Below are 15,735 nucleotides of genomic sequence, written 5' to 3' on the forward strand. Positions count from 1 at the left end.
ATACCCGATGACGATTTAATTACACTGGCTCACTCACCCTTCAAACCTGTATACAACAATACTACTGTGTAGTACTGCTGTTTTGCGGTAGAATATCTGATAAGTGGGTGGTTCCTTCTCAGAAGAGCTTACACACAGCTCTACCACCAGTAAAACTCGCCAGACCCTTTACTATATCGAGGTAGCCTGAATGTACGTTTCTAATAAATGGAGTCGGGATTGGACCAAATTTATTTATTATAATTAAACTACGTTAAACTAAACACAAAAAGACATGAATATGCGTAAAATTCAAATAGCTTATATATAAACCACATTTTGAAATCGGTTAAAAATAAATAAAACAGTATCCTAACATTAAGATATAATTCACTAAATTGAAACAAGACATATCAAGCCCGTCAAGCTCACGCAAGTATATATATATATATATATAAAGATATTCTTTAGTACGGTTCAAATAACATTGCTTAAACTGCTTATCAACAAACCACAACCGAGCCTGTCTAAACAAGTCCGATTAATTAATAGATAATGCTAGTCAAACAGTAACAAGTTGGAACAGGCCGTCTACTAACTCACGGTGATTGTCGGCTACATTTAACAGATATTGTTTAATCTTTAGTACGTTTTCAGGATCCTTATATCAAGAGAGTATCGTCAATATTTATTGCCATAGATTTGTAAAGATTAAGAAAACGTAATAGATATTTTTTGTATTAAAATAAATTGAACAAGTCTGTATAGTAATAAGCGTTTTAGTGTTGTTAATCTATTCAGATTCGTCTCAGTAAGAAAACACATTAACAGAAATGCTACTCCACCCCACTACGGGTTGAAAGCGGCTTTTCAACTTACACTTGGAAGATTTCCTCACTATGTTTTCCTTCACCGCTGTTCACGGAATGAATTATAAACATAAGTTATCCACATAAAAATTCAACGCTTGCCGGATTTGAACCCGTAATCCTAGATCTAATCTTCTACAAGTACGACCCAAACGTGTTATATTCCTTATATCCTATGTATAAATAAACCTTTTCCATCATTCTCACAAAAGTGCCTGAATACTGTTTCCCTATGAGATGAAGAGTGACCTAGTCAATATCGCACATATTTATTAGTACGAAAGAGAAAACATTATATCGTCTGCCCACATCTTAGAACCGACCTGTATCTGCTGCTTCAATTATATACGTATAATAATATTGTAAGCGACATATATAAATTACAGCTTTGCTAAAATAACTTAAATTTTTATAGAATTTTCGAACTTTTGAAACTTATAAAACACACTAGGAACGGGAATAAGTGTCATTGAATTATTTAATAAAAAAAAAATTGTATACTTTGACAAATTAAAACGGCAGACATTCTGCGATCACCTTTTAAAAGACAATTTTGACATTTTTTGACTTCTGAACACGCCAAAATAAACCATCGTCGGGAATAGTGCATCCCTATTTCATCTACGAAGTATAACTAGAATCAATATGGAGTTTGCTAACATACCGTAAGTCAGCCAATCGCTGGTTTTTAGACTAAAACCAATACCATATACATATATATATTAAATTTTCTTTATTTTTTTATTGCTTTTATTAGGGCAAATGAAATCATCATTTTACAAGTAAATGTGAAGAAACCGGTTGGAAACGTATATTCTACCAAAGAAAAAAGGAGTACCTATGTATAAATCACATCGAATTAAATTTATAGATGACTAATCGTTAGTAGATCATGTGGCTGCAGACGTATCTGCAGGGTCTGCGAATTAGGCTATTATTCATTCATATACCTCGGAAAGTACGAAATCCATCTGTCTGTATCTAGAATTGCGGTCCTATCGGAATATGAGAGATGGGGAATAGAGCGTGCACCTGGGCTTGCTAACTGTGCACTATATCTTATTCGCAATTCGCTAGATTTAAGACAGACTGCTGAAGCGGAAATTACGTCAAGTGGAAGTCATCGCTATCTTAACAATTTTTTTGTTTATTACATTTTCAAATTGAAATATATGATCATCATTACATTTTGCAAAAGTAATATCAGGAGTATAGAAAGGGACACAGGGTACCTAAGACCTACTCGTCTCTCACTCAGATGAAGCTGCGGGCGAAAATTAGAGATGTATTATGGAAAGAATAATTATAAAATAAGTCGTATTGATTCTATTATATTATTAAGTTATATTATATACTAGTATTTGCCTGCGTATAAGAAGGAAAAGAGCAGGTATTAGGTAAAAAATGTACTCCATGTCTATCTCAGGGTTCAAGCTTGCCTCATCATATTCTATCAAAATCGGTTCAGTGGTTTAACCGTGAGGCGTAACAGACAGCATTACTATCGCATTCGTAATATAGAAAGATTCGTTTTGGTATGGACGTGGGCGACTGTATTATTTGCGAATAATTCATCAATGTCTCCATTCTTCCCAAAATCACTTCATATAATATTATTGTGAGTATACAAGCGTTTTGATTATTGTATTGTTTGTTAATATTGGTCTACTTGTTGTTTGATTTACGTTATTACAGTTTCCGATTATTACTTATTGAAGATAAATTTGAGGTTTGGCAGAAACGGCGCAACAGTTGCCTTTGATATATATTATATCCAAAGGATTCATTATTGTAGCTATTAATTTGATAAACGTAATCATTTAGCTTTATTTATCTTTATCAATTAAAAAATGTATTCTAGATTTTTCATGACAGACTATTTCACATTCAAATCTTAGCTGTTGCGATATGACGTTGTTATAAATAGAAAGATAAGCAAGGTTAGCAAGTTAACCTTAAATATATAATTATAAATTATTTATTGTGCGATAAAATAATTATAGATATTAATGCTAATTGTGTATTTATTTAAATTATTTGCTGTCGGTATTTATATGTATGAATACGTATTGTAAATATTTATTACACGTAAATTGATTTTGGAGAATTTAATGAAACCTCATCGTGATGTCTAAATATTCCGATTAAAATTATAAGTAATACATGTATTAGGCAAAGTAAAAAAGATGCCAGTGCAGGACGTGTGATAAACATTATATACGTGTATATTTCTTTTATTTAAATGAGAAAGTTTAAATAAGAATAAAGTGATATCAAAGGAAATGTTACATAATTCATTGTAAACGGAATAGGTAGGTTATCGTTACAACAAACAGTGGGCTTTTATAGACTTATATTTATAGTATGAGTTAATACGAGTAGTTCATGTAATGAAGTTTCATTTTACAACATAATTTAATCGCTTACAATTTTTATTGAAAATTTATGGTAATTCAATTTGAATATCCTTATAATAGACAAAACAAAAGCTGGTTTGCTTTGAACAAGTGAAATCTAACGATAGCGGGTTCAAACCCCAGTTAGCCATTAGGGCATTTCGATGTGATTAAAGTGAGCTTATAATTTATCCTTCTCAATCCATGTGCTGTGTGAAATTCTGCCTACCTGCATTGGAGTAGCTTGGTGGATTCAGTGCCTAAGGTGAATTAAGTTACGATTTTTTTAAATAATCTTGTAATTTTTTTTAGTTTTATTCAGTGGTAGGGTTCAGTGGTGGTTCATATAAAAATACATATAAAAAGCTTCGTTTAAACTTTTAAATATCAGAATTTAAAATCATACGACTATGCAACTCAACTAGGTTATAGAATATTGAAACGAAAGATGCAGATTGAGAGAGACGCTTGTAAATTACTTTCCAAACGCATTCTTCACGTATCGCATGAGCCTGAAAAACGTAAAAATCAGTAACGAGTCTAGACCTGCTTTGACGATCGCTAGTGATGTCGCAAATCGAATCAGCGAGGCGTCGAAGCCCGCACTGTTCTATTTGATTTATGCCCGACATTCCACGGTCATCATACGCTTTTGTATCTCGTGGAGCGTGAAGTTGCTAACGAACATGAACATTCGAATAAATCGTTTATAACGAAAAATCCTAAGTAATTTATATGATATTTTGTAAATGAGAATGGTGAAATATATTTTTTTTTGCTTTCTTCTTTGTGTTTTATTTTGTGAAACATTTAGTGACGCGCATTGGGGGCATGACCGAATCGTATATCATAAAATTCAAAAAATAAAATCAGAATATATTCTTTCATAGACTCTTATAAGTACTTTTAAATCATCATTTTACAATATTTAATTCAATTTCAATATAGAGCTACCATCGGCTTGGAATGTGGATTATACCGAGAAAAACCGGAAAGACAGCAAACGGCATGACTCTCTCCGTCTCCACTTTCTAGTCCACTGTGTATGCGTGACGCGTATAAATAATATATCACTTTATTACTTTATATTATTATTATTATAAAAATAATAATAATTTTACTTCTAATAATTTATACATTGTACATAACACCTACCGGGAGCCCGAGAGAGCTATTTTTAAGTAACTTTAAGGATTTGCATTCTTGTTTTTATAATGGAAATCGTAATTAGTTCAACCAAACATGTCCGTTGCATAACAGTCAACGTCACAATTCTTTTACGTTGCGTTAAAAGAATCTTTTGTTAATTATTCCGATGTAGCTTTGAACGAATAAACAAATATTAAGTAAACATATCTATCACGTTGATGAAAGTGATTACTTCCCGTGTATTGCACGGTGTTGCCATATTCAAAATTACTATAATGAATTAATGCAAACACGATATTTGTTTTTTTTTTAAATAAGCAAATTGAAATTAAATAATGTATTTTCAAATTAAGAATATAAATATATAGTGAGCATGTTAAATGACAATACAGAAATCAATCTTATATACACAAATCTGTGTAATTTGAGTTTCTTGTTGGGTCTTCGAGGTAGAATTTATATTCCGAAGCGTTTGTAACTTCGAATTAAATTAAATTTTGTAAATTAACGATTTAAAAGAGTTCTTATAAGAGTGTCCATATATAACGTATTTTTAGTGCTTTAATGCAAATTCTTTTTATAGTATAATGACTATTAATACACTTATAAGTTTCTTGATATAGATTTCACTTTTTGATAAAGAGTTTACTGACCATTCACGGACTGAATAGAAGCGTCGTATAAAACATTTTGAAACTACAGTAACACAGTTTAATTGGCAGGGCATTTTAGGCCGGGAAATTTAGTACCCGAGGGATAAATTTGAAAGGACTGTTGCATCGCGAATGTTCACGTTTGACTTTTCATTTGCAGTACAAATTCCGTAACTGTTAACAAGAGTTGACGAGTTTAGATGAATTTCTTTATATATAGTATATAAACTATATATATATATACTTTATATATAGTTTATTTTGAGATATTTGATTAGTAATACATAACTATTACAATCAAATATCTCAAAATAATCAATTAAGTAGGAAAGTAAAAATTATTAAATATTCCACTGTTTGACCAAACTTTGAGGGAAAGTTTAATCCACCACGCTACTAGTGTTGGTTGGCAGAAATATGTCATAGAATTACATTCGACTCATGCAGGTTTTCTCACGATATTTTATTTCACCGCTAAGCATGAGATGAATTATAGCTCAGTTATGTGTCCGAGTTCGAAAGCTATAATTTATAGGATTCACGTGCTTCAGCCACTGAGCCATCTCGACTCTTAATATAAGTAAATCAAGGTTGATTCAGAAAACATTATAGAAGATAACTTGTTCGATCTATCTCTGATTGGTAAATCACCATCATAAAACTGGGCTAGATGTTATTTATTCTGCCCACACTTTCAATTTGACGCGTTTAAAAATAATTTATTTACTATTTTTTAAGATTTAATCATAGGGAAATTTTCAAAACATTTACCACGCCCTTAATCGGGTATTAATTATGAAATTACGCGTTGCTTCTCACGACGCGAGAGCTGAGCCTGAAAACAACGTTTAGATATAATTTGAAGTCGCGGGTGAAAATTTGTAAATTAATAAATTGTTAAAATACTCTTCACTTTGAAGCGAAATTTTCAAAATAATCAGAGAATATTCCATAGTATTTCAACTATGATTCGTCATGCGGCTTTATCGAGATTTTTTTTAATGTCAGATGTCAGTGGGTGAAAGACGACGTTCTAAGTAAAAATATTTCCGAATGAGGCCAGTGGACAATGTAACAATGAGGGGACGTCCATTGTTAGTGATACTACAAGTACAGCTCGCAGCGATTTTCTGATCAAAAATCTACCACGTTAAGTTGTTATTTTCCAGTAGAGTATTTGAGATTTTATTTCTTATTGAGTTTTTTAGATAAAACTTTAGCCTTTTAACCGACTTCACAAAATGAAGTTTTAATTTCGTCTGATATGTATGTTCTGTTTCGATAAGTTGGGCTTAGTTTGGTTTCAACTTGGTTTTAAAATCATTGGTATTAAATAGAGCTAAGTTTTTATTTGAACTGTATATATTCATGCATATTTTTGTTATTTATAATGTAATAATAGTTTTGGTTATTTCTATTTATATAAAGAAAGAGTTATAAGAATAAAGAGTTATTATGCCTGAAACTTATTTCATTAGGACGCAGCTTAGACTATTCTGTGTGGACAATGCATTATAAGTTATATTGCCGTCAAAGTCTTTACTTAGTATTGAGTTTCGGCTTAAAATCTATAACCTGAATCAAAAACCTGTTATTTTTATGGCTTCATTGTTCGATTTTATTTCAATAACAATACATTAATGACAAGTTTTCCTTCAAGAGATAAATGTGAGGTTTTTTGTTATAGATAAGAACGTATTGTATATGAAAAATGTTAAAAAGTCATATGCGACATTGACTATAATTAGTATAAAATTTACATAATATAACATTTAACAAGAGATATACGGATCAAAATAGCGTGGCATCATAAGACGGACTTTTAACATTTCACGGCAGTAATACGAAATATGAAGAACACAGAATAGAACTGATTGTCTTATACTTTACAACTGAATAATAACTGATATAAAATAACAAAACAAACCACTAAAGTTCGAAAGAAGCGAAAGTCGTGAATTTGTGAATTATTTTTCGTTTTCCTTTCATTTAGCTTTGGCATTGTTCTCGCCGTGCGCCCGGCGCGGGTGAAACGTTGATTGATCGGTGCTTGTTTTATTTTATTTCTCAATGGATATTCACAATTCACTAACTACAACTGTTCTCTGACAACATCAAGAAGAATAGAAATTTTGACGTACTCTTGATGTCCTTGATGTTTCGAAAATATTGTGTACGTTGAATATTTTATTTCGTTTTAATTTTGTGTCGTAATAAGATTTTGGGCAATTGGCTTTATTCTCTTGAGAATTACTGCTATAATAATAATAATAATATTAATATACTGGGACATTATTCACATACGGCCATCTGATCCCAAGATAAACAGAGCTTGTACTATGGAAGCCAGACCACTGATATACTACATTTACTCCTTTTCTTTTGTAAATACATACTTATACATTTTCATGCACACAAATGTCTGCCCTGGATAGAAATTGAACCCACAACCTTTTTTTTTACAGAATAGGAAGGCGGACGAGCATATGGGCCACCTGATGGTAAGTGGTCACCAACGCCCATAGACATTGGCATTGTAAGAAATGTTATGGTTAACATCACCAATGCGCCACCAATCATAGGAACTAAGATGTTATGGCCCTTGTGCCTGTAATTACAGTGGCTCACTCACCCTTCAAACTGGAACACAACAATACCAAGTTTTGCGGTAGAATATCTGATGAGTGGGGTGGTACCTACCCAGACGAGCTTGCAAAAAGCTCTACCACCAGTAAAGTACCAGTAAAGTACCTTCAGCGTGAAAGGCAAGTATCTATTAACCCCGCCAAAGGGTCCGTCACTACTAGATCAAAAAAATAAATATTTTAATATCAGCTAATAAAACGGCTGTCTCAATGCTTTATTGTATACATAAGGTAAATAATAAATTATACACTAAATACACAACGCTATACTACTGTATGCATTTTTCTTATACATGTTATATATAAATAAAATAATTAAATAAATGTTGCTATTGTCCGCAAACGTTTTAAAAAGTATTTAATAAATTTATGTTTGAATTAATTGTACAGTGAGAGTTTGAATTGAACTTATTCAAGTACATGTGTTAGACAAATATCATATGCATATAATTAATTAGTTTTGTTGTATTAGCAGCTAAGATTTGTTTTTTAAAATTCTATGTAGGTTTGTTTTATATTATTTTTTGTTTTTATGGTAAATGTTATTTACATCTTTAAAGACTTATCACTTAGTAAGAGTATCTGTTTTAATTGTTTGTTTTAAGTGCTTAGTAATATATTCATGGTATAACTGTCTCAATAAATAAATAAATGTGTATGTGTAGTTGTCAGCTTCGCGTTAGCGATTTTACTATTATATATTATATAAAGTAGGAGTTAGCAACAGACGTTACAGAAATTTATAAAATTCATTACGATTTGTAAGAAATTCTAAATGTTTATTTTGTCCTAAATTAAGCAAGTAGCCCTATTTAAGATATCTTGCCCCAAAATGAACAAAGTCCGGAAATCATTATTTCTTATTTGCGGAAACATTAAAAATAGATTATAATTAAGTATCTTTATAATACTTTGTAAAAATTCTATAAAAGGTTATATCTCTTTGCATTTTTCGGTTTCGACGTGTGACGTGATGGTGATTTCATTTGTATTCAAGCCGTGTTTACATGTCACGGCCATATAAATAATATTACATTGTTAGGCTTTACATTACGAAATTCAAATTACTGGAACTACCTGTGTTATTTGAGGAAACGCTTAAAAGTATTTAACTATTTATATTTGCTGGAGCTTAACATAGACCAAAAATCACTTCACGAATTTCAAACATTCCCATTTCAATAGCAAACAGTTTGGAAGACACTTTACATTTGGTGAATAAATCATCCCTCGAGATAACAAAAACTCATTTTAATGACCTGACGAATGAATTTTCTCCGAATCTCCAACAGAACGGACACTGATCTTGTAAACAAACTAGCTATTCCAATAGCTTCGTGTGATTTATGACGACTGATATGTTTTTTTTTACAGGTGGCAGTATTAAACGAAAATGGCGTCATCGGTCCGCAAATAGTGCGCACGGCCGGGGCGATGGGGCTCACGTAGCGGTATGGAGGAGGACGAGAGGCGGCTGTCGTTCCCGCCGCCGGCGCCGCTGCACTCGCCCGGAGAAGAGATAGACGGTTCACGGTTGCTGGGGGAGATCGTCCGCACACTCGAAGCCACCAATCCTGAGGCAGTGGCGCCACTCGTCGCGTCACAGTCCCGTGATGCTCTCGACGCGGAGGAGGAGAAACCGCGGCGGGAAGAGTTGCGGATTCCTCTCGATGTCACGTTTTCGGAGTCGGTGGGACGGAGTGACGAACCGCGGGCGGTGGTCACTCCGTTCACGCGTGAGTCCGCGAAGCGCGCTGGATCGCGGGGAGCACAGTTGGTCCGCGAGTTCGGCTTTATGCCCCGGCGAAGGCTCAGCGTGGAGGATGGGGCCCGTTTGCCGAGGAAGTACGAACCGTTTCCGCCGAAGCTGTACGGGCGACCTCTTGAGGAGATCGACAATTTTATTTACGATGAGGTGAGTCTTTTATTTTTATTTAAAATTATACGACGTCGTTACACATTAACGAGTGCTTTAACAATAACCACTGCAGTCGTTATTCTTGACCGACAGTCATAAACGAGCTGAATGTGTTCACTGCTTAAAGATTATTTATTATTATGTGATGGATAGGAAAGGAGCAAGCACTTTATACTTTATATACGTAACTTGCATGCAGAATACTTTAGCTGCTTAGATATATCACCGAAAGCCGGTTGGAGCGTAATTTAGCTCGAGTTTTGCATATTTAATGATCTTTAGTGCTTCCTCATCGGAAGTATGGCGCAGCCTCTTCCGCATACATTAATAGTTTTATTCATACAGAAATGTGATAACTCAATACAAGCGGATATGATTTTTTTATTATTAGGACCATAATCCCACATTTGAAAACTATAAGTAAAATATAAGACGAAGAAAAAAACTTACAGCGGAATGAGATTTTTTAAATTTTTTATAACGGTGTTCTAATAATAAATTTCACATTTTGTAAAAACTTATATGTATATACAGACGAACATAGAAACTTATCTTTTGTAGTCGGTTAGGAAAGAGGTTATCAGCAACGAAATTGGATTGTTTTTGTTAATCTCGCTATCAGGGTTTTAATAAAGTCCGGGATCGGAGAAACAAGTGGCAATTTGCGTTGGTTGACCAGTCGAGTATCATGCAAGTATTTCGGAACGACTGCGGCGTCGTAAAACGTAATACACGAAGTATAATAGGTTTTTGTTATTTCGTTTCGAACACGGCCTATTACTTGTAAAAACATACCCATACATTTGAGCCTAATTATTACTTATTGTGGAATATAGGCATTAATTATGTTTAAAGCTTATAAAAATGGATGTATAAGTTTGAGATCACTATGATAATATATTTTTATGGTAAAGGTTTTTAAAGTATTCACTAGATGGCGCTCCATTAAATCGACTCCTATACCAACTGATCGTCAAGACAATTGATATACGCAGGCCAGACAACGTCTTCACGGTTTTGCAGTATCCTATAAACTACACAAAATTATTTATAATAGTATGATGCGACAGTAACTCTGTCTCGTTGTTATGATTAAAGCATTAAATTGATAACTATGAAGTTTGTTATTAAGCAATGTTGAATCCAAGAGAGCTGCTTTTTTACACCTAAACCCCCCGCCTCCCCCTCCATCATAAGGGCAAAGCCACGGCCGGAAACTATGTTATTATAATATAACTCTAACATTATGTTTGTTTTGATATTTTGTATTTTTCTGGATTCATATTAAAACTTCGAATCCGATTTATTCAGAACAAATTTCAAGATTTACATAAGCTATAATGTAATTTTATATTTTACGAGGGATACAAACTATATCAAGAAAGTCTTAGAAAATTAATATTCTTGATCGTAGCGTAAGAAGGCGGCCATAATAGATTTATATAAAAAACTTTTTATAAAATATATATTATAAATTAAAAATAATTATATAGCAAAGTTCAGAATTATGTTAAGGCGATCGTTTTAAATTACTTATAAATAATGTTAAGTAAATATTTAAAATAACAGGTCGCAAATTGCCCACTACTAGGCTTCCTCGCTTTAAAGAGCAGGTTTCTAGTTTAGTTCAATGTAGATTTGTAAAGACAGGTAAGACAATTATTCAACACATACAGATTTCCTCACGATGTTTTTCTGTAGCGACGAAAATGAGATAAAATATCAGTACAAATAAATAATATATGAAAATTCAACTAACCCGGATTTGAACTGGTGTTACATGTATAAGATACATGTATATGAGAAATATAATACCGATTTTTTTTTCAAATTACTATATCGTATTATTTATGTAATATCGTCGGTAGAAGTTTATTATTTATCACTACATATTATAAAACAAATTGTCGTCTTTCTGCTGTGTGAATGCGATAAACTCAAAAACTACGGAACAGATTTTCATACGATTTTCACCATGGACGAAGTGATTCATAAGGAAAATTTAAGTGTATAATTCGTTAAAATATTGCGTACATTGGCTGAATTATAAAAATTATTTCATCGTTCAATACTGGCGTGCGTAAATCAATTGGGTTATTTGTATTACGATACAAAAATTATAAACGTTTTATGTATTCGGCCAAAGCCGGGACGGGTAACAGTAATGTATCATAATGACAATTTATGTACAGGTCGTTTGAAATACAAAGCTTACAACGAAAAAAAGAACAAAAACAAAAACCTTCAAGAAAAAAGCGCACTCATTCCTTAAATGCTGGCAACGCATGGGCGGTAGTAGGTAATTTCCTTTAAGTGAGCCTCCTGCTCGTTTGACCCTTCTTAATAGAAAAAGAAAAAAAACATTTATTTCTCCTTATTTCATTTCATAAGTCATTGCAGTTTATACAGTCCCTCGATTCATAATAAGTACAACTATATGCACTTACTTTAGATTAAATAGACGTAAATGATTTATGTTCCGAAAAATCTTATGACAAAGCTATTTCATTTACATAGAAACTACTAAACGAAAACTAATCACTATTTTAATAAATTATATACAATAAAAAAATTTAACAATGATTTAAATATATATTTTTCGAAGCAAACAGATAATTAGTTAATTGATCTACAATGCGAATGCTCCTGAGTCTGATACAGGGTTAGTTATTTCCTTTATCGACTATCGAAGCTTTGCTGCATTTGCGAATATTTAAAGTAAGAAATATAGATAGTATTCATTGAATAAACGAGTTCAAAGCGGGAGGAATTTTTATATAGAAACGTTTCGCTTTTGCGTAAAAATAACAATTGAAAGTGTTTTACTGCAATTAACTTAAATAAAATGATGTATCATGAACCGAGATGACCCAGTGGTCGGAATATTTGAATTTAAACCAGCAATGTTCGGGTTCTAATACGAGTAAGCTTGTGTCCTTTAATTTGTGTTTATAATTTATGTCGTGCTTTATGATAAAGGAAAACTTACTCAGTAAACACTGGTTGTGTCAGGTGAAAATTTGTCATGTCTACTATGATTTTTATTCTTTGAAACAATAATTTAATAAATAAATTTGTTTTATCGATAATTTTATTTACCATTGCGATACTGAATTCGATAGAAATCTGCCAATAGACCTTGGAGCGTTTGTAAGCCTGCGAAAAGAAACCTCCGAACTCCAACTCCAAAACGGAAAACGAACGAATTTGTGTATAAAATAAAAATAAAAATACGAGTAACAATAACAACAAATTTAATTTCTATATAAAAGCTAACACATAAGCAATGCTCTGTTTGCTGTGGAGCATATAGTTAGGTTTTATTGAAATGTGTAATTTGTTTGAGACACGAGAAAACGTAGCCGAATAAGAGGAAACAGTTTGAAGCTATTCTACGTGCCGACTGCAGAGCGTGTTTAATGTACTTATTCGGGATGCGAAAGTAGGGGGAATAAATATTTAGAATTCACTTTGAAACATTACAAATTATGTTCTACTACATTTATGTTCTAGCTCCTATTTTTAATTTAATTAAAAAAATGTGGATGTCACGGGACGAACAGCAGACATCGAAATTTATTGCTAGTGAAATAAATATAATTAAAAAAAACATAAGTAAATTTGTACTAAAATAAATACATAAAGTATAATAAGTACATAAGTTTTCTTAAAAAAATAACTATATTTTTTATTATTGTAATAACATATAGTGAAGTTTTAGTATGGTACAAACAAGAATTTAGAGAGTGGCGGCGGAAAGGAGGCATACATGAAATGTAATCTTGTAAAATTATGTTTTAAAAATCCTTCTTGAATAAAGTATTATTTGATATTGATTTTAACTAACGGATAATAAGTGAGTCACGTGAAACATAAAGTTCAGGGCTTAACGCTTATAATTCATTATATATGACCAAGTCATGTATATTCACCAACGTGTTATAGAGCAGCGTGCTGGAATAAGCTTTGAATGTTTTTCATTAACAGGCAGTGTTTGTTCCGCCATGGAACAGTTATGCGTTGCTACTTTACTTTACATAAGTATTAAATAAAAATATACAAGAATTTCAAACGATTCATTTGTCATTTAATTTAAATAAGGTGTGAACGTCTTCCTGGGCGTGAAAATTCATTGCCAATAGTTTTAAGACTCCGCCTATCTTTCATTTCACTACATTTTCACAAACACAATAATGTCAATATTAATCAATAATGTATTTGAAAAAAATAATATCGTCTTGTATAAAACAAGAATAAGACATAATCCGATGGAAGTCATCCAAACTATAATAGTCGAGAGGTTTTAAATCGTATCGACAAATATGAGTAGATTAAAGTGTACGAGTACTTCCGATTTTTTTCAGCCTGACATTGTTATATAAAGAATACAAAAGGAAGAAAACATACGGAAATAATTACCATAGTCAAAAGTATTGCCAGCACTAAAAAATCTATTGATTAACTTGACAAAATCGCTTAAAATTCTTTAACTGAAATAAGTTTAACGTTTTGGAACTCATCCAAGCTAGTTCGGTATCGCCTGCCGGTATGCTCGATCACCGTTTTCAAAATTTATTTGCATAATAACCCTTATTTGAATTGCAGTAAGAGTTAAAATAGGCTTTGCCTTTAGATGCCTAGCAATATTTCACGAAAGTTGTCGAGGTCGAGTCCACTTCGGAATAAAATTGCCTTCTGTATCGCTGGCGGTGTGTTAAGGCAACTTTTTTAAGCTTTCGACTAGTTCGATAGGGTTGTCGGTGTTATTGAACGCTTGTATTGAATTCAAAGGAAGTTTGAAGGGAGTATGAAGAGGATGCTCGGGTATATGAAACCGATTTAGTTAATTAATTATGATCAATGGACTATCTTATTAATTTTGTAACAAATTAAAATTTGCGTAAAGTAATTTTATGGAATATAAATAAATGTCTTTTTATTAATAATATTTAAAATCAAAATTTAGTAGTGATTATTTGTAGAATGAAATTTTTATCGACATTCTTATCTCACATTACATTATCAACAATTATTATTTTTGGTTCTACTATTTTCCATCTCGTTCTTTTACTGCTGGACATATGATTCTCTCAGACCACTAGTTTTTGAGCTGGTTTTTCGGATATTTTTACCTACCATCAATACCCATACTATTACTCCTATTACCCACCAGAATATTAAGTATTGCTGTTTGGCGGTAGAATGAGTGGTGAATGGGTGGTACGTGCCCAGATGGGCTCGCACAAAACCCTATCACCAAGTGAATGTGATAAGATATAAACATATATATACCCATATTTAATAAGTACATATAAACGAGGTGGTAGGGCTCTGTGCAAGTCCGTTTGCGTAGGTACCACCCACTTAATATATATTCTACCACGAAGTAGCAAGTATTGTACAATTGTTATGTTCCCGTTTGAAGAGCGAATGAGCCAGTGTTACTAAAGGGACAAATACATAAAATCTTAATTCCTAAGTTGGTGGCGCATTGGCAATATTACGAATGGTTAATACTTCTTGTGCCAATGTCTATCAGGTCATCCATATGCCTGTTCGCCTAACTATTTTATATAAAAAAAGATCTAACTATAAACAGCGTTTTCTAGCAATGGTACATTCGCAACCTTAATATGATCTGTGTATTCTCGCCCTATCCACTAGACTATAAGGGTGATGTATACACAAGCATATCAACGTAATTACATAATATGTATGTGTTTGTTCGCTGATGGCCTGTTAGCAGAATATCAAGAGCGGCGCGGCAACGGTGATTGGTACTTTACAATAAAAACTGAGCGTGCGATCAACAATCTAAATAACATTGTATGATCTTCATTATATTATATTTTCAATTGTTTAATTTAATTAAAAATAAAAATTTTTTGGTTAACCGGTTATAGGCATTCTGCTCTAATAAAAATACAAAATCTTTTTTTTAAATGGATATTTTAAATAAAACGTTCAAAGTTCATACATCAAATTGAAATAGTAAAATAAATATTCTGGTAATTATATACTATATATACTTAAATATCATACTTACACTTAATAAATAGAAAAATATAGTTTCAAATTTATTTATTTTACAGTGAAAGTGTTATTAATCCTAATTTACTTTAATTA

General features: G+C 32.3%; 2 protein-coding genes across 2 annotated transcripts in view; one reads left to right on the forward strand and one right to left on the reverse strand.

The window, feature by feature from the left end:
* LOC126774808 (sodium channel protein 60E-like) overlaps positions 1 to 15,735 on the forward strand; it is a 181,036-nt gene that overhangs the window by 50,800 nt on the left and 114,501 nt on the right. The window contains exon 2 of the mRNA XM_050496419.1: positions 9,066 to 9,606. Within this exon, the coding sequence (XP_050352376.1) occupies positions 9,145 to 9,606 (462 nt within the window). The 5' untranslated portion in view covers positions 9,066 to 9,144. The remainder of the gene's footprint in view (positions 1 to 9,065; positions 9,607 to 15,735) is intronic.
* Positions 1 to 15,735, reverse strand: part of LOC126774818 (zinc finger protein 608-like) — a 361,874-nt gene that overhangs the window by 18,124 nt on the left and 328,015 nt on the right. The window lies entirely within an intron of this gene.

The sequence above is a fragment of the Nymphalis io genome, chromosome 17, assembly GCF_905147045.1.
Source record: "Nymphalis io chromosome 17, ilAglIoxx1.1, whole genome shotgun sequence".
NCBI classification, from domain to species: domain Eukaryota; kingdom Metazoa; phylum Arthropoda; class Insecta; order Lepidoptera; family Nymphalidae; genus Nymphalis; species Nymphalis io.